We start from the raw sequence: 24,504 nt of genomic DNA on the forward strand, positions 1-24,504 counted from the left end.
TGCCTGAGCTAGAGTCTGCATACTTCCCCAACTGGCCTTGCATTTCAGAGGGTCCAAGAAGGGTGGTGCCCTCTCTACTCAAACCCTTGAAACAGCACTGTCTGATGGAAATTTCTGTGATGATGGAAATGTTCTGTCTCTGTGTTGTCCAATAGGTACGTGTGGATACTGAGCACCCAAAACGTGGCCAGTGCAATGAGGAACTGATTTTTAGATTTTATTTCATTTTAATTAGGTTAAGTAGTCTACTAGCTAATGGCTATAGTAGTGGACAGTAAAACATAGTGGACAGTAAAACAATCAGTAATTTTTGTTGAGGTTACCGTATTGAATTATAGTGATGAAGGTGATGTTGCTTAGCCATGTATGGCCACATTTAAATTTTTAGGAGCTGATTAGAATTGGTGTTTCTTATAAAATGGAATCTCGTTATTATGTTTTCTTCTTTTCATAGAAAATCCCCTGATAAGTTCCTGAGATGGGGTCCTGGATCTGGAAGGTAAAAAAAATTGGTGCTGAAAGAAAGCCAATGTTACAGAGAAAGGGTCTCTAGAGAGTGTGTCTCTATAGACTGGCTCTGGAGGTGAAAAAAGTCTCTAATGGTAGAATTTTAGAGCCTCAGGAACCAGCTGACGAGGAACAATGTTTTGTCAATGGAGCATCCCCAGTGTTCCTCAAATCATGCATGTAGGAAGTGATGAACTCTGTGTGGTTAAAGGGGCAGCTCCACTCAAGGGACAATTTTTATCTTCCCCAATATCTTCCTGTTCATGGAAATATCAGTATGTAAATATTAGCCACAGTAGGCTTCATGTGCTTTCCTAAAACTACCTGGGACTAAATTAGACTGAGCACACAGTCACATTATGACTTTTGTGGGCCCTAGGCACTTTTGCCTTCATGGGCTGCTTCCTCCATAAAAAATAAAGTAAAATAAAATAATTACATCTTATGACTCCACTGTTATAAAGACAAATATATTAATATTATATGTTAAAACATTTTCTTTGACCTAAAAGTTCTTTTTTCTTCCATTCTAAAAGAAATTAAAACATTTTGTTGGTTTCTAAAAGTATGGTGGGCTTTGGGCACTGAGCCTGCTGTGCCTGGTGGAGAAGTTGGCCCTATTTGAGAGGCTGTACCTTCCCTTTAGGGAAGTCCTTAGTCCAGTGGCTAAGACTCTGCCCTCCCAATGCAGGGGACCCGAGTTCGATCCCTGGTCAGGGAACTAGATCCCACATGCATGCCGCAACTAAGAGTTGGCATGCCGCAACTAAAGATCCTGCATGCCACAACAACAACAAAAAGATCCCTCATGCTGCAAGGAAGATCCGGCGTGCCGCAATCAAGACCCAATGCAGCCTAAATAAACAAATAAATGTTAAAAAAAAATTTTAAAAAACTGGCTGGAAATGGCCTATTCTTTTCTTAAAAGATTGCAAAATATATTTTTAGTTGGTGTACAATAAATATTAATTGATTAAAAATATTCAAAGATGTCAAGACTTCTAACAATATGAATATTTGTATACTTTTTGTTCCTAATGTCCATTTTGGACTTATTATTTGGCTACTCAGAGTATGGTCCACAGACCAGCAGCAGTGGCATTACCTGGAGCTTGTCAGAAATGCAGAGTATCAGCCTCCATCTGATACTGAGTCAGAATTTGCATTTTGACAAGATCTCCAAGTGATTCACATGGACATAACACTGAAGCACCACTGGCCTGCAATTTAAGCAGGATTGTTCATCATTAGTAGAAATGAATGAGCTGATTCCCTTAGCCTCCTTTAATCGAGGGTTGGCTGTCATTCTTCTCCAGTGGCAATGAATTCAGTTCCTTTAGTACAGCTCTTCCCAACTTTGGCAGACCATTGGAATCATCTGGGGAGCTTAAAAAAAAAAAACCCAACGTGTGGGACCCATCCCCTAGAGATTCTGAAATAATTGGTCTGGGGTGGGATTGTGGGAATCAAGGTCTTATTTTTAAAGCTTCTAAGGTGATGCTAATGTGGAGCCAGAATGAGAACTGTGAGCCTTTCCCCACAAGATTTGCCCCCTGGTTTTGCTCATTTTGGCCTCTTCTGTATTCCCTAACCTTCTCAGTCTGAGCAACCAAGTGTATCGTCCAGAACTAGTTTCTTACCTTGGAGTCTGACATGCTCTATTAATTCTCAAAGTTCTGAAGTGTTCTCCTAATATATACATACCCCGAAAAATTAATTGCCACTATTTCCTACATCCTTACTATGTGTCCCATAATCACCTTCAGTCATTTAATCTTCACCATGATAATAAATACTATTCTTATGCTCATTTTACAGCTGAGGAAATGGAGGCTTAGAAAGGCTGGCTCTTCCCAAGCTCATCCAATTTCTAGTTCCAAAATTTGTCCCCCCCCACCCCAAAACTATTGTCTTCCAGTGCCATGCTTTTATTTAGGAAACACTGATAATTTCCTAACTCATATGTCCGAACATTAGATTTACCATTATTCAGGCTTTGAGAATTACTGGCAAAGGAAATAGAAGGAAGACCAGGAAAGAATTAAGTAGCTAATAGAATTTTGAGTGGTTTTAATCCATTAAAGAAAAGTTTGAAAATTGTGATATACATTTTCCAACCTGCATAACTGATACGATACTTCACTTGAAAAAAACAAATATTAAATACTCCAAAGGTGCCCTGTGTTAGGACTGTGGAGATTACTGGGATTAAAAAACAGTCTTTGCCCTTGAAATGACAAGTGAAGAGGCTAAGGACCTGAATTAGTCTGACATATGACAGTGAAAAGAATCAGGTGCTAAATTGTGTGGTAAGGCCATTAAGCTTTGCCAAAGTTCAGAGGCTGGCAGAAACTGGACAGGATTTACGGAGGAGTTCTGTCTGAAGTCTGTAAGGATGAATGGAGACTGAATAACTAGAAAAGACAAAGCTGAGCTGGGACACTGGCCTAATATTCACTGGGAAGTAAGAATTTTCCCAACTGAATTACCAGCCTGGTTTCTTGTTGGCTGAATGTCCCTTTTCTGGGGCTGGAGAATATGTAGTCTTTGAATTCTAAACAAATGCCATCTCAGCCAAGCCTAGCACTATCTCAGTGTCCTGAGTGACCTATATCTGGAGCAGCAAAATCAATCGGATGCAGAGGATTGATAGCTTCCTGCTGCATGCATCCACGGGCTTCTTTTAAGGTTGCTAGAGTACACTTTGCTTAATATTTGAACCAAGAGAAGTTGCAAGCCAAGTACTTATTTAAATATTTAAATATTTAAATATTGATCAAGCTCAGTGCTTGAGAGAGGGCAAGAAAACTGCAGATAGCATGGTTATATGTCCTCAGTTGCTGAGGGTTCCACAAGTACTAGTTTTGCTTGTTTGTTTCTTAATTTTAGTGGGGAAGGAGATTTGGGGTAACTTCTTATAATAGTTGGTCCTCCTCCCACATTTTCTTATTTTTTTTCTATCTACGTATCTGACAGAAGTAATGAAAAAAAGGAGGGGGGGAGAAAGAAAGAAAAGAAAACGCACAGTACCAGTGATGTAAAAAGAAGCATAACAACAAAGGCCACAAATTCAACAATGTTTTTGCTCACCACGGATTGGAAACCATTTTTGTCAAGTGTGTTGTTCAGTTAGTCTCCAGTACACATTTTAGGGTTGGAAATATTTTTTAGTTTTGAAAAATATAAAACTGTTTTTATTTTTTTGGTCTTGAGTACTTTGAAGTCCTGGAAATGGGCAGGAACTTCTTTTTCTTTAAAAGGCAGTGCCTGAGGCCAGGCCTTGGGGTCCCAGCTCCGTGAAGCAGAAGCTGGGATTGCAGCATGGGGTCAGGCGAGCAATGCCAGGGTGGGGTCCTTTTAATCAAGGCAGAAGCCCGGACCTTTGCCTTGGAACAGGGTGAAGGACACAAGGCAGGGTTTTCTTGCTTTCTTCTTAAGCCTTCCCTTCTTCCTCAGGCTGCTCTGTCGGCAAGGTGGGCTGGGCAAGGTGAGGGCCAGGAGGGAGGCCAAAATGGCTAAGGCCCAGGAGAGGTGTTGGTGACAGCTGGGGAGGGGTGTCTCAGTGGCCAGCTCTCTCGGGCTACTTCACTTGAAAGAAACAAATATGAAATACTCCAGCGGTGCCCTGTGTTAGGACTGTGGGGATTAGGGGTTCTGCGGACGGCAGGTCTTCACAGGAAAACCAAAACAAAGACTCAAGGTAACTATTAGAAAAATCAAATCGGTACTTTTGCCTTTAAAGCTGCTATCATTATCTGAAGTCTCTTTTAGGAAGGCCTGGCTGATGGAGAGGCTTCTCTGCTTGGGGTTGCGATCAGTTCTAACCAGAAAAGTGCGTTGATGGTAAGGGGGTCCCTCTCATATTGCTGTTCATGGTAAGAAAGAGGGTTTTCATATTTTGGTGACTTCTAATGGAGCCCCTTGCTGGCGTGAAGGCGCAGAGAATCGCAGCTCGCGAAGCTCTCGGCTTGAGGAACCTGAGCCTCGAGAAACAAGAGGGTGTCTGCAGATGTTTAGGTAAGAAATGGGCCACGTTAAGTCACAACTGTGGTGGCTTTTGGCCGAGGACAGCCTGGGGCTCCCTCGGGCCCAGCACATCTCCTTTCAGGAGCCGACAGCCGACCCCTCGCTCTGGCGGCGCCCAGGCGAGGCCAGAGGGGTCCGGGGCGCGCGGGCGCCGCCACCAGGGCGCAACCTCGAGCTTCCCGGGCTCGGAGCCCCCGCCGGTCGCGGGGCTCGGGGCCGGGGGAGCGAGGCCGAGGCAAGCGGCCGCGGGCGTTGGGAGGGGGCCGGCGGAGCCCGCGCGGTCGGGCAGCTTCAGGTTTCCTCCTGGAGCCGGTGTCGGGCGCGGCGGCGGGCGGGCCCGGCCATGTGATGCCGGGGCCGGGAGGCGGGCAGGCGGAGATCCAGCGGCAGCCGGCAGGCGCGGAGCGAGCGGGGCGGCCCCAGCCGCGGGCGCAGCCAGCTCGGCCCCGGAGAGCGGCCTCGGCTCCGCCCCCTCGCGCTGCCCCGGCCGCGCCGCCGCCGGGCGTGGGCCGCTTCGGGAGAGCCTCCCCGGCTCCGGCGGCGCGTTCCGGGCGCCCTCGGGCAGGGCGCGGGGGCAGCGCCTCGCTCGGGCGTCGGAGGCTGCGGGACAGCACCTCCGGGTAAGTGCTCTCTGGGGGCTCCATCCCCGCGTCTCCCGGCCGCCCGGGGTGGAAAAGTTTGGCCGCCTCACCTGAGTTCGCCCTGGCGGAGCTACTTTCTCCAGGGTCCCGGAGGGCGCGAGGGTCAGCGGGGGTGGAAAGGGGGTGCTGCCGCGGGCTCGGCGGCGCGGGGATGGCCGCCGCCTCCCTGTCCTCGGGGACGGCAACAAGTGCAGAGGCGGCGCGGCCGGCGCGGCGGCTGCAGCTGCGGAGCACTGGGTCGTCCGGACCGTGCGGCCCCTCTCGCCCCCGCCGGCCCCGCTCAGGGGACCGGGGATGGGCGGGTGGAAGCCCGGCCGCTGTCCTTCGGGCGCCGGGGAAATAAATGGTCTTCTTGCGGTGGAGAAGGCAGAGCCTCGAAAGCTGGCGTTTCCCTTCCCCATCAGTGCCTGGCACCGGGGTGAGGGTGCTCGGCGGGGCCGGGTCCCCAGAGAGCAGCAGACCAAGCGGAAGCTCAGGACACAAGCGCTAACATTTCTTTCATGTGGAAACACATATTGTGCTTTAAAAGGCATCTATAGTTATCTTGGTTAGGAGAGGCGGCCAGAATTCCGTTGGACTTCCTTAGGATTATTTCGTGGATCTGTTTTCCTCTTGGAAACCTGGGGTGTGCCTGGTGGTCCCCTAACCTTCCCGTGCTGGGAGTTTCCACAGGGGCATAATGACGGCCTGTTGGCTAAGGAGGCATCCTCGCCTATGCAGGGCTTTGTGGAAGCTGGGTGCTCAGGCAGCCTTGGAAACCCAACTCTCGTTTCCCAGACACCAATTAGATTTCCAGGAGAGAATCCATCTTCCTTCCTAGGAGCTCACAGCGTCCCCCCCCCCCCGGCCCCCCCCCATTGGTTGTAGCTGGCAGCAACATCTGTGTTTGCGCAGCTTCTCCCTTCTTGACCTCTGCCTGAGTCGAGACAAGTCCCCGCAGACCCAGAGTTAAAGAGGTTTACCACCAGACCCGCGCCAATTGGGTAAGAAATACGAAAACGTAAGATGTTTAGAAGGAACTGATCATTTGGGGTCCCATGGGGTCCCTGGTTTTCTAAAGCTTTGCCATCTTGTGTTCTAGGCCCTGAAGATGTCAGGGGAATTGAAGTCCTTTTTTCACAACAAAAAAATCGAAGACCTGTTCTTTTGGGTTCTGTGGGTTGCTCTTTGCACATGATAATCCAGGCAGATTACCTGGGAAGCTTTTTAGTCTATCTGTCTTGGATTTTTATATACACATACTTAAAGCACATAGGTATTTGCCTTATCTGGATTAATAGCCAATCTGATTCCTTTGTAGTATTTGGAGCAAAAGAAATTACTACTGCAAAAACCTTTGGAGTTTTCTTAGACAACATAGTATTTCAGTGTAATGTTCTGATGTGGACTTTCTGTGTGATTATTGTGCTCATTAACTTTGATCAGATAGGAATTTGGATAGCATCAGACCTCATATTTAGTGGTTAGAGAAACTGAGGCACAGAGCTAGCTATTGGGCATTTGACTCAGGTGAATGTCCTGGCTAATGGGAGAATGGAGAACAGAGAATCAGTGTTTGTCCTGCTTTTGATTGTGTTTTCTTCCTTATCAAAACCACATAGCCTGGCCAACCAAGAACAGGTTATGTAACAGGTGTGTCGTTATACTTTCCTTTGAAGCACCTCTGCTGTCCTCTGAGCAGTTTGGAAACACTTAAAGGTAAAGAGGAAATAGTAGTTAGTAACTAAGGCTCTATGAAATTTCATCAGGGGCCTCACTTGTGTTTCACACCTTTTTTTGTTTAATCATGTGAGTACTGCAGAAGAGTTTGGAATATTTTCTCACTGTGCTCTTATAAGAAACTACTGTTGTGGCTAAGACTTAAGTTGCACAGGAATTTAAGGTGAGCTGTGACACATGACCTCCTTTTGTAAATGAGAAAAAGATATGTGTTTCAAATAGGTATTGAAACAAATAAAGGAATATAATGTTACTTCTATATTAAGCATTTTGTACAAAGTTGGTAACCATTATATTGGTACTTAAGCTCTACCTGCAAGTTCTGCCAGAGTTTATGACCAAGTGTGACTCCCCAGTAAAAGGGTTTATGATATATTGGGTTGGCCAAAAAGTTCATTCGGGTTTTTCCATAACATCTTACGGAAAAACCTGAACAAACTTTTTGGCCAACCCAGTAAATGTCGGAAAACCCTTTACAATTGGCACATGGTTAGAATGGTACTGCAGAGAGTCCAAATTACCCTCAAACTCCCAGGCTGACTGTAATTTTATTATGCTTTAATTTACTGATCAGATATGACAGATCTGGTTTATGTAGGTTTTGTCTAATTGCATTTGTATTTATGCTGCTTTAGTGAAGCAGAGAAGCTATAGGATAATTTTCCTGTGACCTTAAATTTGTTACGAAGAGATGGGTCAAGCTGGGCAACTCCCACTGAGAGTTCTAAATTAAAAAAAGTGTTATACTTGAAGTGCACCAAATTCAGGGAATTTTGCCATGTTAGAGTTGTACTGTAAATATTATGCCACGCTGTAGGGCTTGAGTCCAGATCCCTCCCATAGGCAAAGCTGGGCTTAGAGATATTTTTCTTACGAAGTGCAGGTCAGGTACTAGACCACAGAGCATTTTGCCCTGACTGGATGGTACTCTGCCATTTTTGTCCAATCTCTATAATCCTTAATTCTTTTGTTATTTTCCAGGTATTTAAAAGTTCTCAAAACCTCAAAGCAGTGTCGCTCTGCTATGTTGCCATTTTGATAGTCTCTATCATGCCCCTCTCTTTTTGTGAACATTTTCTTATATTTATTCAACAAATATTTGAGGACCTACTATATGCCTGGCATTGCTCTCTGCTTTAATTCTCTGGACTGTGGATTTCATGTCTAAGAGTCCTTTTCTGATTTTAGAATTTTTAGGATCTGTTGCATTTTGAGTGGGCCTCTCCACACTCAACACTAAGACATTTGGCTGATAAAATGGCAGGTAATTTTCTCTGTGATAGTACATCTTCTTAACTTGATGGCAAGTTTTCCCTTGAAATTTGCTCTTTGGCACAATTGAAATTTGCTTATTTCTACCATTATTGCTCCTGGACTTCTTCTCCTGGATAACCAAGGTAATGAGATTTGACATCATTTTTAGTATGAAGGAAAGTGAAAACATAATTGAATATTGGGCATTTGTTCCAGTGATCTTGGTTTTGAACACTTTTATAAAAAATGTATTTTAATTTTCAGAGGTGTGTTTTCTTATTTTAATCCTCAGTTTATTAATTTGAGGTTTGATTTCTGTAGCAAGTTGATGTAAAAGAAATGCCTCATAGCGACGAGTGAAGGCCAGCATAGATGGAGATGGGCAACGACACCTTCGCTTTACATAATAGCATGTGTACTCGGCACTCAGATAGCATTCTGCCTATTTCAAGTGGCAGGCTTTGTTTGACTGGTGTGCGCACGATCATTTTGCCTTTAAAAAATGCTTAAGATGTTAACATGCTTTCTGTATTTCCCTCAAGTATACAGACATTCCCTTAATAAATAATCATGAAATATATTGTATATATTAATGAAATGTATGGTTTAGCTCTTAAATTCATTATCATACGCTAGTGATCATGTCCTTTTTAAGGCTTGCACCTCTTCTTCCATCATTTTATACGTTAAAGCAATTATCTTTCGTAAACTATAACCAAGTGGTTAAGAGTGGGGACTCTGGAGCCAGCCTGTCTCATTAGACGGTCCTGGCTCTGTCCTGGCTGTACCACCTCTCTCTACTTCAGATTTCCCATCTGTAAATGGGGATAATCACTGTAACCTGCCCTCTAGGGTTGTTGGGAGAATTCAGTGAGTTAATTTGCAGAGAGCCCCTCTGGTAGTGCCTGGCAGAGATTAAGTGCCAGAAAATGATGGTTATATTTATAACAAATAGAAAATAGACATTAAAAAAAAAAGGAGCTTGAGCAGGTTTTCCAGGTTTCAGAAGGCAGTGAGATGTCCGTGTGATCTCAAGGGGAAGCGCCCTAGGCTGGGAGTCCAAGGCAGGGATGGAGACTATTGCCTGTGGCCTCTCATCTGTGTTACCTTGGGCAAGTATGACCCCTCTGTGGGTCTCAGCTTCTCATCTGGTCAAACGGAAAGGGGTAGACTTGATGGTCTCTAAGGACCTCTGGTTCTAACATTCTATACTGTCCTGAAACTTGAAGGTGAGGAGGGCGTTCGTTAGTTCAGCCGTGGCTGTCTTGGGTGACACAGCCAGGAATGTACTGTCCACAGGGTCAGTACTGCGCCTGCAGCGGGCGGTCAGTAAACGTTTGAAGGGATTATGAAATAATACTATTAACTTACCTCACTTTGATCACCAGACAGTCATCAGGTTGAAATGACTGAGTTATCTTTCTGGACTTAGTCGAGAGAGATTTCAGACTTGAAAGTCTGGATCCCATGCATGTGGGTCATAGGCCATCCTGCTCCCTTTCTTCTGTGGAACCCCTTCTTGTGGAAGAGGGGTAGGGTAGATCTGGGAAGATGAAAGACAAGTGGACTGATTATTTCTTAATTTCATGATTAAAGTATTTCCACACCTGATACACAGGAGAACGTCACCAATGGCCTTTGCAGGGATGCTGTAAACTAGAAGGGCTTGGAGCAAAGGCAGTCTCATTACGGACTTCTGACCATTTGTGAAGGTTAAGAAGTTTTCGTTGGGCTGGATGGTTTAGGCGAAGTCTCTGGAGCTAATTTGTCTCTTCTCCCTAATGACCATTGTTTATTGTCTGTGCATGGTCCTTTTTCGACAGTTTTCCTCAGTTTCTTGCTCCACCAGCCTCCTGGTTTGCTGTGTGGCCAGGTGTTAGTTTCAAAATTAGGGGGTGCCCAGTGATTAATGAGATTATGGATTATTTGAGCCCCGAACCCAGGATTCTGAGCCTGGCTGTTCGTTGGGATCACCTGGGTTCATAATCACTCAGCTTGGGCCTGACATCTTTTTTTGTTTGTTTTTGATGTGGACCATTTTTAAAGTCTTTATTGAATTTGTTACAATATTGCTTCTGTTTTATGTTTTGGCTTTTTGGCCGGGAGTCATGTGGGATCTTAGCTCCCCGACCAGCGATTGAACCCGCACCCCTTGCTTTGGAAGGCCAAGTCTTAACCACTGGACCACCAGGGGAGTCCCCTGGCATCATTTTTTAAAAAGGTGATACTAGCTATTTATAAAAGGGTTTGCTAGCTACTTGCCTAACCTTTAGTGTTTCTGGCTTTCTGCATCTGAAAGAATCCAGGGAAGGGTAATTCTCCTGGTATCCCTTTTAAGCTATGGGCAAGTCACCTGTCTCCTACTGCTTCCTCTTGTGTCCCACCACCCCTGCTCCCATTAGCCAGGACTGGGAATGTGCAGTGTACTTCCTACCTTCTTTGACTTTGTTCCTTTGTTCCCTTTCCTTTCTAGCGAAAATCTGTTGCAATCCTCAAAGCAAGTTCAAACCACCATCTCTCTGAAACCCTTGACCAACTTCCCAACTTTCCAACTTGACTGTGGGCCCATTGATGGCAGGGACCCTGATTTAGGCTACTCTGTAGGGGGCTCCACAGAATATACCTATATTGGTTGGTTGGTTAGTAATTTTGCTGTCATGTCAACAAGTCCTAGTTTACAGCATCCCCATAGAGGCTAATGGTGATTGTTTTCCTGTGTATAAGGTGTGGATTGAATTGGAAAATATTGGGATGCAGGGGAGGAAAGGAGAATGTTGCTCAAGAAGTTAGATAGCTATCCTTCTCAGATGTAAATGAGAGGCTACACAGGCCTCTCTTAGGAAATTATATGTTCTGTCTGGGGAAATGAATGAAATTCTTGTTCAGAGTTAGAATCTTAGGACTGAAACAAACCTGAAAGGTTTTTCTCCAGTTTCTAGCAGGTGAACAATCCCCCTGTATAGCATACTTCCACATGGTTGACCATTTGAATACTGTCCTTGAATACTTTCAGTAATGGGGGACCAGTAACCACAGATACCCCAGTCTATCTTTGTTCCCCCCCCAACTTTAGATACACACATTTGTCAAAGTGTGCAATATGATTTGATATACATGTACATTGTGGAATGATTACCAAGGATAATTAACACATCTATCACCTCACATAGTTAACTTCTTTGTGATCAGAACACTTAAGATCTAATCTCAGCAACTTTCTAGTATACAATACAGTATTTTTAACTATAGTCACCCATGCTGTATGTTAGATACTCAGAACTTTTCAAGAGGTACAGACTTTCAGTTACATCTCCCTGTTTCCTCATTCCCCCAGCCCCGTGAGTCACCATTCTATTCTGTTTTTATGAAGTTGGCCTCTTTTTTTTCATAAGATTCCACATATTGATGATGTTGTGTAGCATATAGAATTTGTCTCTTTTTTCCTTATAAATTTATATTTTATTTATTTACTTTTGGTTGCATTGGGTCTTCATTGTTGTGTGCGGACTTTCTCTAGTTGCGGTGAGCGGGGGCTACTCTTTGTTGCGGTGCGTGGCTTCTCACTGCAGTGGCTTCTCGTTGTGGAGCACGGACTCTAGGTGCGTGGGCTTCAGTAGTTGTGGCATGTGGGCTCAGTAGTTGTGGCTTGCAGGCTCTAGAGCGCAGGGTCAGTAGTTGTGGTGCATGGGCTTAGTTGCTCCGCGGCATGTGGGATCTTCCTGGACCAGGGATTGAACCCATGTCCCCCTGCACTGGCAGGCGGATTCTTAATCACTGCACCACCAGGGAAGTCCCTAGAATTTGTCTTTCTATGGCGGCTTATTTCATTTAGTACTATGCCCTCCATTTCATCCATGTTGTCACAAAAGGCAAGATTTCCTTTTCTAATGGCTGAATGATACTCCACTGTGTTACACATATTACATTTTCCTTATACATTCATCTTTATGGACACTTAGGTTATTTCCATGTCTTGGTTAGTGTGTATAATGCTGCAGTGAACACAGGAATGCAATCTTTTTGAGATAATGATTTCATCTCCTTAGGCTATGTACCCAGAATTGGGATTGCTGGATCATACGGTAGTTTACTTTTAATTTTGTGAGGAATTGCAATCCAGTTTTCCATAGTAGCTGCACCAATTTACATTCCAACCAACAGTGCACCAGTGTTCCCTTTTTTCTACATTTTCACCAGCATTTATTTCTCGTTTTTTGATAATAGCCATCGTAACAGGTGTGAGGTCATCTCATTGTGGTTTTAATTTGCATTTCCCTGATTGGTGATGTTGAGCATCATGTGCTTGTTGGCTGTCTGTATGTTGTCTTTGTTAAAATGTCTGTGTAAGTCCTCTACCCATTTTAAAAATGAGATTTTTTTTTTTGCTATTGATTTGTTTGAGTTCCTTATATATTTTGGATATTAACCCCTTATTAGATATATGTTTATAGATATTTTCTCCCATTCTGTAGGTTGCCTTTTCATTTTGTTGATGGTTTCTTTTGCTGTGCAGAAGCTTTAGTTTGATGTAGTGCCACTTGTTGGTTTTTTTGCATTTGTTCCTTGTCCTTTTGGTGTCAAATCCAAAAATCATTGCTAAGATGATGTTAAGGAGCTCCCCCTGCCTTATCTTCTTCTAGGAGTCTTATGGTTTCAGGTCTTACATGTCCTTAATCCATTCCAAGTTAATTTTTGTGAGTGGTGTAAGATAGTGGTCCAATTTTATTCTTTCACATATGGATATCCAGTTTTCCCAACACCATTTATTGAAGAGACTATCCTTTTGCCATTAAGTATTTTTGGCACCCTTGTTAAATATTGACCATATATGCATGGGTTTATTCTGGGCTTTCAGTTCTGTTCCATTGGTCTCTATGTCTGTTTTTCTGCCAGTACCATATTGTTTTGACTGTTATATTGTAGCTTTGTAATATAGTCTGAAATCAGGAAGTATGATGCCTCCAATCTTGTTCTTAATATTGCTTTGGTTATTCAGGGACTTTTGTGGTTCCATATAGATTTTAGGACAATTTTTTTCTATTTTTCTGAAAAGTCATTGGAATTTTGATAGGGATTACTTTGAATCTGTAAATGGCTTTGGGTAGTATGGACATTTAAACAATATTAACTCCTCTGATTCGTGAACACGGATATTTTTCCATTTGTTTGTCTTCAGTTTCTTCAGTGTCTTACAGTTTTTGGTGTGTAGATCTTTCACTTCCTTGGTTAGACTTATTCCTAAGTATCTTACTGGTTTTGATGCTATTGTAAATGGCATTATTTTCTTTATTCTCCAGATAGTTAATTAGTGTACAGAAATGCAACAGATTTTTGTATGTTGATTCTGTATCCTGCAGCTTTACTGAATTCATTTATTAGGTCTAACAGTTTTTTTGTGGAGTACTGAGGATTTTCTATACAAGATCATGTCATCTGCAAACAGACATTTTTACTTCTTTTCCTATTTGAATGCCTTTTAATTCTTCTTGCCTAATTGCTGTGGCTAGAACTTCCAGTACTATGTTGAATAGGAGTGGTAAGAGGGGACATCCTTGTCTTGCTCCTGATCTTAGAGGGAAAGCTTTCAACCTTTCACTGTTGAGTATAGTATTATCTGTGGGTTTGTCATATATGGCCTTTATTTTGTTGAGGTGTGTTCCTTCTATACCCAATTTGTTGAGTTCTTATTAAAGGATGTTGAATTTTTGTTAAATGCTTTTTCTGCATTTATTAACACATTTATTGATTTGTGTATGTTTCTTTTTTCGTTAATTTAAATGTTAATCACTAAAAACTTCCCTCTTAGAACTGCCTTTGCTGCATCCCATAAGTTTTGGTATGTTGTGTTTCTATTCTTGTCTCAAGATTTTTGAATTACTCTTTTGATTTCTTCTTTGGTTTTTCAGAGTGTGTTTTAAATTCCACACATCTGTTTTTTTTTTCCTGGTGTTCCTTCTGTTATTGATTTCTAGTTTCATACCATTGTGGTTGAAAAAAGATATTTTATATGACTTTCATCTTCTTAAATTTGTTAAGACTAATTTTGTGACCTAGCATATGATCTGTCCTGGAGGATGTTCTGTGTGTGCTTGAGAAGAATGTGTTTTCTGCTGCTGTTGGATGGAATGTTTTGTATGTTTGTTAGGTACATTTGGCTTAAAGTATACTTCAAGTCCATTATTTCCTTATTGATTTTCTGTCTGGATGATCCATCCATTGTTGAAAGTAGGTTATTGAAGTCCCCTACTCTTGCATTGCTGTCTGTTTCTGCCTTCAGATTTGTTAATAATTGTTTAATATATTTAGGTGCTCCAGTATTGGCATGCATATAATTACAATTGTTATATCCTCTTGATGAATTGACCTCATTATTATATAATGACTTTGTGTCTTCTTATAACTTTTCACTTAAAGTTTATTTTGTCTCATAAGTATAGCTATCCCTGTTCTTTAAGTTTTCATTTGTATGGAGTATCTTTTCCTATCCTTTCACTTTTAGCCTATGAGTGTCCTTAAAGTTTGAGTGTCTTGTAGGAAGCATATACTTGGGTCTTGTATTTTTGTCCATTCAGCCACTCTTTGTCTTTTTTTTTTTTTTTTTTTGCAGTATGCAGGCCTCTCTCTGTTGTGGCCTCTCCCGTTGCAGAGCACAGGCTCCGGATGCGCAGGCTCAGCAGCCATGGCTCACAGGCCCAGCCGCTTTGTGGCATGTGGGATCTTCCCGGACCAGGGCACGAACCTGTGTCCCCTGCATCGGCAGGTGGACTCTCAACCACTGCGCCACCAGGGAAGCCCCAACTCTTTGTCTTTTAATTTAAACCATGTACATTTAGAGTAATTTAGTTATTGATAGGTAAGGACATACTATTGACATTTTGTTAATTGCTTTCTGATTGTTTTGTAGTTCCTTTGTTCTTCCCCTCTTGCTGTTGTCCTTTGTGAATTGTTGAGGTGGCCTACCAGGGTTCTACTACTGTCCTTTTCCTTGTGGTGTGAAATCCCTCCATGGGGATCCTTCTTGGCACCAAGCTGCTCTGGACTGAGGGTTAGAGGGATGCAAGTAAAATGCTTCCTATGCTTCTCTCTGCTGTCATCCTCAGTTTTTGAGCTCCACAGGGTTTCTGCTGCTGCTTTGTTGTAGTTTAGAGCTTTCCCAGGGCTATTTTCATTGGTTTGTATGTGGTCTATCTTTGGAAACCTTTAGGCTGTTAAAAAACCATCTCCCCTGTATTAAATTTGATAGTTCTGCTGCTTGGGGGCCATTATGAACAATTTATTTTACATGACAGCCCCCTACATATTTTTTTTTTACGGTACGCGGGCTTCTCACTGTTGTGACCTCTCCCGTCACGGAGCACAGGCTCCGGATGCACAGGCTCAGCGGCCATGGCTCACGGCCCCAGCCGCTCTGCGGCATGTAGGATCTTCCCGGACCGGGGCATGAACCCGCGCCCCCTGCATCGGCAGGCGAACTCTCAACCACTGCACCACCAGGGAAGCCCTGCCCCCTACATTTTTGAAAATTAATTGCATACCCTACCTTTAAGCCTTATTTAAGTTGGTAAATCTCTTTCAGCTCTTGTTAAGTGACATGATTTTGAATCCTCTCACTACCCTGAATATTGAACATATACCAATTTGCTATATTCTTCTTAAAGTGTAGTACTTCTGGATGCTGACCGAAGGTGCAGAGTGTAGTAGAACCATTCCCACCCTTGCTGAGACCCGCCTCGCCCCCCCAGGGAAGCACTGAAACCTCATAGTTAAGATTACCAGTTACAGGTTAGAAAGCTGGGGGGACTCTCAGCTCTGCTACTCTCTACCTTGTGTTGGGCAAGTCATCTAAACTTTTAGTCTCAGTTTTTACCTATTTCTCTTATAGGGTTAAAAGGACACAATAAGATAGTCTATGTAAAATGCTTAGCACAGAACCTAGGAGAGAATAATTTCTCAAACAATGGCTTTCCACCTATGGTCCTTCTAAACAAGGCCATTGGCTCTTGATGTTCAGTCATCTCAAAATAACCAATTTGTTTTTACACCTGTTGCTGCTGAGCCCCATCTCCTCATTCATGGATGTGTGCAACTGGCTCCTTAGTCCTATAAATAAAACTTAATATTTATCTAAATTTTCCTGTAGATGACCATCTGTTCTAGCCTTTCAAAGTCTTTTAGATTGTTTATCTATACATTTATCATTCGCTACCCTCTTTTGTTCCAAGTTGTCCACAGATTTGACATGCATTTCTTTAATGTCTTAAGGAAATAATAAAATTGTTGCCTAGGCTGAGGTCTAGGGCGGAACGATTTGATGTGTCTATACACACTTCACTTCAGATTGATGTTTATCAATTTCGGGTAGAGTTGTTCAGCGAATTACTCCTATTGGCACTACCGTCGGATTCTTAGTCCTCCCTCCTGTCATAAGGATATATGCTTTGTCAACCAAATCTACTGTACCTCTACTATATAGAGTTAACAGTTTGGTAACCACATAATGGAATGGGGTTATTGTGACGTGACTTATTCTTGGGGAACCCACACTGGCTTCAAGTAGTCACTGCTTCCTCTGAGGTACTCAGACATCAGCCCTTTAATCTGTTCTAGAATCTTGCTTACGATCAATATGAAGCTCCTTCTGTCTGTAGTTTAGAATTGGCTTTTTTGAAAATTGACATGATACGTTCGTGTCTCCTATATTTGAATCCTGTCATTGTCCACAGTTCCTGACTGATTATGGTTGGAAAATCTCATTGGATTCTTTCCTATCTTGGCATGTCCAGCAGCCTGTAACTTATTCAGAGCCTCTAGGTGCCCTCTTATGATCGACTTTCCCACTTACAGATGTTCTTTCTGTCCTTTTCAATTGGAAGGTTATCTCTCTCCAAGAGACAACATCTCAATCGCTGTAGAGGGGTTCTCCTTATCATTCATCTACACTACATCACCAGTCCTAAGCAGACCTATCTATCCCTTCCTTGATGTTCTGGCTTAAAAAATAAGTTGAAATAAAAATCTGATTATCAGGCTTCCCTGGTGGCACAGTGGTTGAGAATCTGCCTGCCAATGCAGGGGACACGAGTTCGAGCCCTGGTCTAGGAGGATCCCACATGCCGCGGAGCAACTAGGCCCGTGAGCCACAACTACTGAGCCTGTGCGTCTGGAGCTTGTGCTCCGCAACGAGAGGCCGCAACAGTGAAAGGCCCGCGCGCCACCATGAAGAGTAGCCCCCGCTCGCCACAACTAGAGAAAGCCCTCACACAGAAACGAAGACCCAACACGGCCAAAAATAAATAAATAAATAAAATTAAAACAAAAACCTCTGATTATCCTTAGTTTTTTGGCAGCCTCATGTTATTTGGGGCTTTAGTATGTCTGACACAGTTCTTAAAGCATGATATCCTCATTATTTGTTCTGGAAAAGAGGCAGGAAAGAGGATAAAAACAAAGCAATTCTTTTTATCATTTGAGTAGAAAAGAGCACAAACCTAGAGGAATCGGGAGCTCCTTGAATATAATGATCTCTCCACATCTCCACAGAATCCGTATCCTTTCCAGATGGGAGGTCTTCTATTAGTTCTATGAATCATGATGATTTCTTTAGGTAGTGATTTCACTGATTGATAATAACGTTTGGAGGTGGAATTTGGATGGGATGGAGTGACAGAACACCCACTATGTATCACTACATATATTTATGTATAAGAAAGAGCTCATCTAACTCTTCAGCGTTGCCTTTTGTGAAATTGCTAGCTTTGCAACTTCCCTCAGAAGTTCTCAGGGATGAATTTCTGGAAGTTGCTTTTATACCGGTTATCACAGCCCTTAGAGACTTAACTAGTTTCCTGCTGGCCACTCACCATTCTTGGTGGTCAGGGGCAATACACAAAACCTATTATTAATGTTTTATTAAGTTTTAAATGGATGGATTCTTAGGGGGAATGAAATAGAAGCATTTCTCTTAAATTGTTATGTTTCATGTTACACTAAGTTGTCATATAAAACGCTTATGTGTTTTTTCTTCTCCTATTTAATAACCAGAAGTGTTGATAGCTTGCTTATTGAATATAAAACATAGTGTCAAGAATCTTTAAAATCTTTAAAGTCAGCCATGGGAATTCGAATTGTTCCTTGTTCTTTACTTAGAAAGGTTCCACGGAACCCTACTATACTGTTGGTGGGAATGTAAGTTGGTGCAGCCACTATGGAAAACAGTATGGAGGTTCCTCAGAAAACTAAAAATAGAACTACCATATGCTCCAGGAATCCCACTCCTGGGTATATACTCAGAGAAAACTATAATTCAAAAAGATACATGCACCCCTATGTTCACAGCAGCACTGTTCACAATAGCCAAAACATGGAAACAACCTCACTGTCAATTGACAGATGAATGGATAAAGAAGATGTGGTACATATATACAATGGAATACTACTCAGCCATAAAAATGAACGAATAATGCCATTTATAGCAACATGGATGCAACTGGAGATTATCATACAAAGTGAAGTAAGTCAGAAAGAGAAAGACAAATACCATATGATATCACTTATATGTGGAATCTAAAATATGACACTAATGAACCTATCTACAACACAGAAACAGACTCATGGACATAGAGAACAGACTTGTGGTTGCCAAGGGGAAGAGGGGAGGGAGAGGGATGGACTGGGAGTTTGGGGTTGGTAGATACAAACTATTACATACAGACTGGATAAACAACAGGGTCCTACTGTACAGCACAGGGAACTATATTCAGTATCCTGTGATAAGTCATAATGGAAAAGAATATGAAAAAGAGACTGTCTCTATGTGTATAACTGAGTCACTCTGCAGTACAGCAGAGATTGGCACAGCATTGTAAATCAACTAGACTTCAATAAAAAAATAAAATAATAACAAAAAAGAAAAAAAGTTTCCATGGGACAGGAATTATGAGGCAAAAGTCTCATGTCCTTTAATTTTTAGGTTGCTTCTTTTTTTTTTTGGCCATGCCACGTGGCATGCGGGATGTTAGTTCCCCGACCAGGGATTGAACCCGTGCCCCCTGCAGTGGAAGCGTGGAGTCTCATTAACTACTGGACCGCCAGGGAAGTCCCCCTAGTGACCTCATGTGAAACCTGAGGGGTTGGGCCAACCCCTTCTCCATGGTACATCCTAACTCGAGTTCTGTGTTTCTCTGGAGGTAAGGATGGTGTCTTAAGCCTCCCTTGGATTACTAGCCAATGTTTGGTTTTCAGAGCACTTTCAGACATTTGACTGGCAACATCTGAACTGTTGAGGAAGTTGGGTTTGAAGAAGCTACTTCAGGGTTGCATCTTTACGGGGAGAAATGGTTGCTTATACCCTGAGATTTCCCTGTGATGGCAGCTCACGTTATTGTTGTCTGAATACTTCACGAGCAGTGAGGTGGACTCAGCCAGTAATAATCTAGTAATTATTTTTAATTGAATTCAAAGATGACTGAAAATAGGTATTAATTTCATTTTAGCAGATGGACTTTATGTCCCTAACTCCATTGAGGCTGGGTGGAGAATATGCACTGAAATTCATGGCATTTTTGATAAATGCCAATTTTTAGCTAAAATAACACTTATAATGGTTCTTTCTCTTTCTCCCCCCTCCTTCCCCACCTCGCTCCACTTTGTTTTAAACTTGTAAAATCGAACAAGTGAGATCCTCCTTTTTTTTCCAAAAGGTACAGCAAATTTCTAAAACCTCTAGTATTTAATGTAGCTCCTGACTAGTCATATTACAGAAAATAAACTTGTGCCCATAAAAAGGTGGTATTTTAAGGCGTGACACCTCAAGATAAAGATATCTTATTGTACTGGTGTTTGGGATTCTACTTGCTGGGTGTAGGGGCTCTAAACCTTTATCCAGGAGTTCTTTCCAAAGCTTTTCTACCTCGGAGTTCGAGAGTTCTGTTAGAGTTTTGAGCCATCATTGAGTTGAGTTTGGCGAGTAATTACTAAGAGGCAGGCCTGTATGGGTGCTGAAGGCTTAGAGAGAAGAGGCTTAGAAGTAGCTTTTCAGGAAATCTCAGTGCTGCCAAATCAGCAGCCATGAAAGCACACGCGTATGTTGTGATGTGGAGGTGGCGAGGGCAGGGTGCTCTCAGCAGCCTGGCAGCCGTACCTGGTATAATGGGAATCAAAGTATTGTCTAGTCTTCGTGTTACTGTTGTTGTTTGCTATAGTTTCCTAAGCATAATCTATATGGTAAATCTGTATCAGTGATGTTATAAAAACAGAAGTGAAGTTAAGAAATAGAAATTTTCATGAAAATCTGTGTACTTAGTTCATAAATATAATCAGAGTATCTTTCAGGTGTCATAACTCAGCTAGAAACTCCTGCACTTGCCTTGAAACTCTTAATGCACCTACATAATTGTTGCTAATTTAAAAAAATCCCTTTCAGATTTGGGCTTATGATAACTATTTGGTGGGGAGCAGGGGAGAAACTTGGATATTATCAAACAGTAATGTCTATTTTTTATTTCAATTTATTTTGGCAATAGTTTGGTAATGAGTTTACATTTTAAATTTGTATGGAAAAACCCAGCCATATATATATATATTTTTCTAACTACAGACACTTGAGAATGGAAGCAATTTTACAGAATTCTGAATGTTTGATCAAGGCTTTGGTGTCTGCTTAAGTTAAGTGCGAACTGATTCTAATGTTTCTGTTGTTGGCGGACAGCTCTCCAGTCCAGGACTAAAGACTCCACAACTTGAATTACGTCCACGGCCACCAGTTTGGCCAAAACTAAACTAGGGAAGGCAAACAGTCGTTCCTTATCTTGCCTTAGTGACATTAAAGAAAACTGTTGTGAATACATTGAGTACATGCTTGTTTTTATTCTTGGGCACAGGATCATTTGAACAGCTTAGTACTTAAAAAATAAAATCCTTTGTTGCCATAATTGAATATCACTAAGTTTATGGAGCATTTAAAGTCGCATAGCGCTTAAAAGATACTAATCAAATGAATCACCACCTCATGTGTTGTTTTGACAGGAAATGTATCACGTCTCAATAATTTCCTTAAAATTTTTTCCTGCCAGGTGCCTGTTTTCTTCTGTTAACTTATTCCCATAGAATTCCAAATATGTGGTTGATTTCCCTACTGATACTTTCATAGTTTCTTTTCCTTGTTTTCCTTCTTTAGAGTAGCTACTGCACTTTTGTTTGTATTGAATTTAAGGCTTATTACAAGGAAGAGGGAATGAGTAGCTTTTCTGAAGACTGATGTCCAGCCAGGATGACTCTGTCTGGTGAGCAGATCTGCTTGTCTCCAGCGTGTAAAATTTAGCTAAGTAGGTGTTAAGACGTGTCTGTTGACAGACCTGGCCTAAGGCCAGACGTGCATGAAATGTTGTTCAGTCATCTATGGAGAGATTAGAGGGAGTTTTTATTTTCTGTGTACATATGCAGTTGAACACAATTTTTTACAATGACCTTGAGGTACCTTGAGATAAAACAAGTTAGGGAAATAAAATATTGGGCTCTGTTATAAGCAAGGTGCTATACTAAGCAATACAAGAGATGTGGAAAGTTTGCTGCAGCCCCTGATGAGGTGTGTCATGCAGGCTGCCCTTGCAGCGTGTGCAGTGGCTCTAGGGGAGGTATGGGCTTAGTGCTCTGAGATGCTCAGTGCTGGGGCTTCTGGCAGGGAGGAAGAGCCAATGAAACACCCTTCCTTGGCTTGTAGCATCTTCTGGTGGAAGTAGGTGCAGAAATCTCCTTTTTCTACATTAAGAAATTACAGGGATGTGTGCAAAGAAGAATTTTTAAGTCAATAACTTGTGCAGCTGTTGAACATTCATGTGTTTACCTTTGGTCAGTGTATTTCTGATTAGTAAAAATGCGTATGTATCAATAAAATCATAACTAAACTTACATGCATTCTGTCACGTAATAAAAACACTTTTATAAATTGTATTTTTATCAGTGAGATACCAGACACAGCATTTTATTTTATAGTCTGCCTTATTTTTTGTGTGATTTTGTGATTTATTGCTTGCTTTCTTTGGTAGGATAAGTTTATGGTTTAAATCCTTTATTTTTCTTTCTTGGATACAGAATTATTGCATTTTTTAAACATCTTTATTGGAGTATAAATGCTTTACAATGGTGTGTTAGTTTCTGCTTTATAACAAAGTGAATCAGCTATACATATACATATATCCCCATATCTCCTCCCTCTTGCGTCTCCCTCCCACCCTCCCTATCCCACCCCTCTAGGTGGTCACAAAGCCCAGGGCTGATCTCCCTGTGCTATGTGGCTGCTTCCCACTAGCTATCTATTTTACATTTGGTAGTATATATAAGTCCATAAGAATTATTGCATTTTAAGTATAAGTATACAGTAGGTAACTTCTTTTAAGTAAAAAGACAGTGGTTTCTTCCACCAGAAGTCTTCCCTTTCTTGTGATGTGGGATTACATGGTATAGTGAGTCTTAACGTCATTAGACATTAAAAGCATGTAAGTTTATAGTGTATCCCATGTAACTTAGAAGACTGTGAGTAGATTTGAAGAAGGCATGCCTGTCGTGATTATCACTTATGCAATCACAGGCAGTCCTTATGACACATTAGTATAAGCTTTTAGCTATGATAAGGAAGTTAGTTTTTCACATTTGTACTCTTTTATTTAGGAATAACAAAGTTGTGTAGAAAAAGAATAGCATTTATTGGTAAACCAGTCTGTTTCAGAAATGTTAACAATAAATGTCCCATTTTTGTAATGTATCAATACAAGTGTCAAAACCACTATATGATTAAGGTGAGACGCTCATAGGGTGAATAGCAGTCTTGAAAATGGCAAGCCTTGGACACTAGCACTACGGTATGCAAGGTTACAGGAGCGGGGTGAGCTGGGCCTGGGTTCCTGCCTCAAATCTCAGCTCTTCCTTGCGTTCTTCTCTGCACTCCTCTTTCAGGGATGGGGCAGGCACCTAGCCACAAGCCCATAAGCAGGACTCATATCCCTGTCCTTAGTTTCCTCATCTGTTGCCTTCTAGGACTCTCTGAGCAATATATAAACAGTTACGTGTACAATATGAAAATCCCCTAAGAAAGTTAAGCAACCTTATTAAGTATATTTTACATGCCTTGTGTCAGAATGCCACTCACCCATCAGTTTGGCAGAGTTTGGATATTTATAGTGCCAAAGAGGTCAAAGCAGAACTTTCTTCTGCACTACTAACATTAGAAAAAAGTTTTAAAAAACTGTTCTGTCAGCTAGTTAAGAATTTATTAACAGGCCACTTTTGCATAAAATGCAGGTGTTCTCACTTAGTCTCAAAATTAAACTTGAGATTGGGAGCACAAACCTAGTTGAACTTTAGTAGAGTGTTTTGCACTTCTAGGTTCCCCCGCTGTGAATGGGGATGATACCAGCCCTCTAGATAAAGCTGAGGAGTTTGCCAATCAAATGGAAATACTTGGCAAGTTTAAATAACATATAAATACAAAACCTAAAGGATGACAGTTCTGTTTGTGAAAAATTCTTTATGACATAACTCTGTGAATATACACGTGGAAAAGCAGCGAATGTGATCAATTGGTACGATACCAGTCCTGGGTCTTTTTGTCTGCATTCAGCGACAGGGGAGGAAGATGTGGAGCCGTCTCAAAGAGGCCTGTTGTGTAAGACAAGGGGCTGATGAGTGACATGTTCTAGCAGGAATCCCTGCTTCTGTACTAGAGGTTGCAAAAAGTAAAACACAGGGCTTCCCTGGTGGCGCAGTGGTTGAGAGTCCGCCTGCCGATGCAGGGGACACGGGTTCGTGCCCCGGTCCGGGAAGATTCCACATGCCGCGGAGCGGCTGGGCCCGTGAGCCGTGGCCGCTGAGCCTGCGTGTCCGGAGCCTCTGCTCTGCGACGGGAGAGGCCACAACAGTGAGAGGCCCGCGTACCGCCAAAAAAAAAAAAAAAAAGTAAAACACAAACAAAACCCCCTCAAAACCCAGTGTTTTTCTTCTCTTCTGTTGCTTAGCCAGAGTATAAAGCCACTTGAGCAGAAGCGTTAGTGAGGCATTTCATGAGACCACAATCCCCCTTTCAGAAAAGATATATTGCCACCAAGAGAGGTTTTGTGAGTACTTCTCTCATATGTTGGTGGGAGTATGTACACTTAAATGATTTGTAAATGTTTGCCTTACTCTTTCATTAGCCCCAAGCATTAGTCTCTTCTAATCCTTCAAAGCCAATGATGAAAAGACCCTTCTCTCTTGGGTTGGTGGTCATAATAAAAAGGCAGCCACAGGGTCAAGAATTGTTTTTGCTCATCTCATCTGGCTTTGGAGTCATTCAATTGTAAAACTGTGTTACTGTTGTCAATTGAGT

At 42.1% G+C, this 24,504-nt stretch overlaps 1 protein-coding gene across 1 annotated transcript in view; it reads left to right on the top strand.

The window, feature by feature from the left end:
* The first annotated feature begins 4,881 nt into the window (after window positions 1-4,881).
* ARHGEF28 (Rho guanine nucleotide exchange factor 28) overlaps window positions 4,882-24,504 on the top strand; it is a 310,421-nt gene continuing 290,798 nt past the window's right edge. The window contains 2 exon segments of the mRNA XM_060295886.2: window positions 4,882-4,914; window positions 4,916-5,153. Of these exon segments, the coding sequence (XP_060151869.1) occupies window positions 4,882-4,914; window positions 4,916-5,153 (271 nt within the window).

Source organism: Globicephala melas, chromosome 3, assembly GCF_963455315.2.
Source record: "Globicephala melas chromosome 3, mGloMel1.2, whole genome shotgun sequence".
In the NCBI taxonomy this organism is placed as follows: Eukaryota; Metazoa; Chordata; class Mammalia; order Artiodactyla; family Delphinidae; genus Globicephala; species Globicephala melas.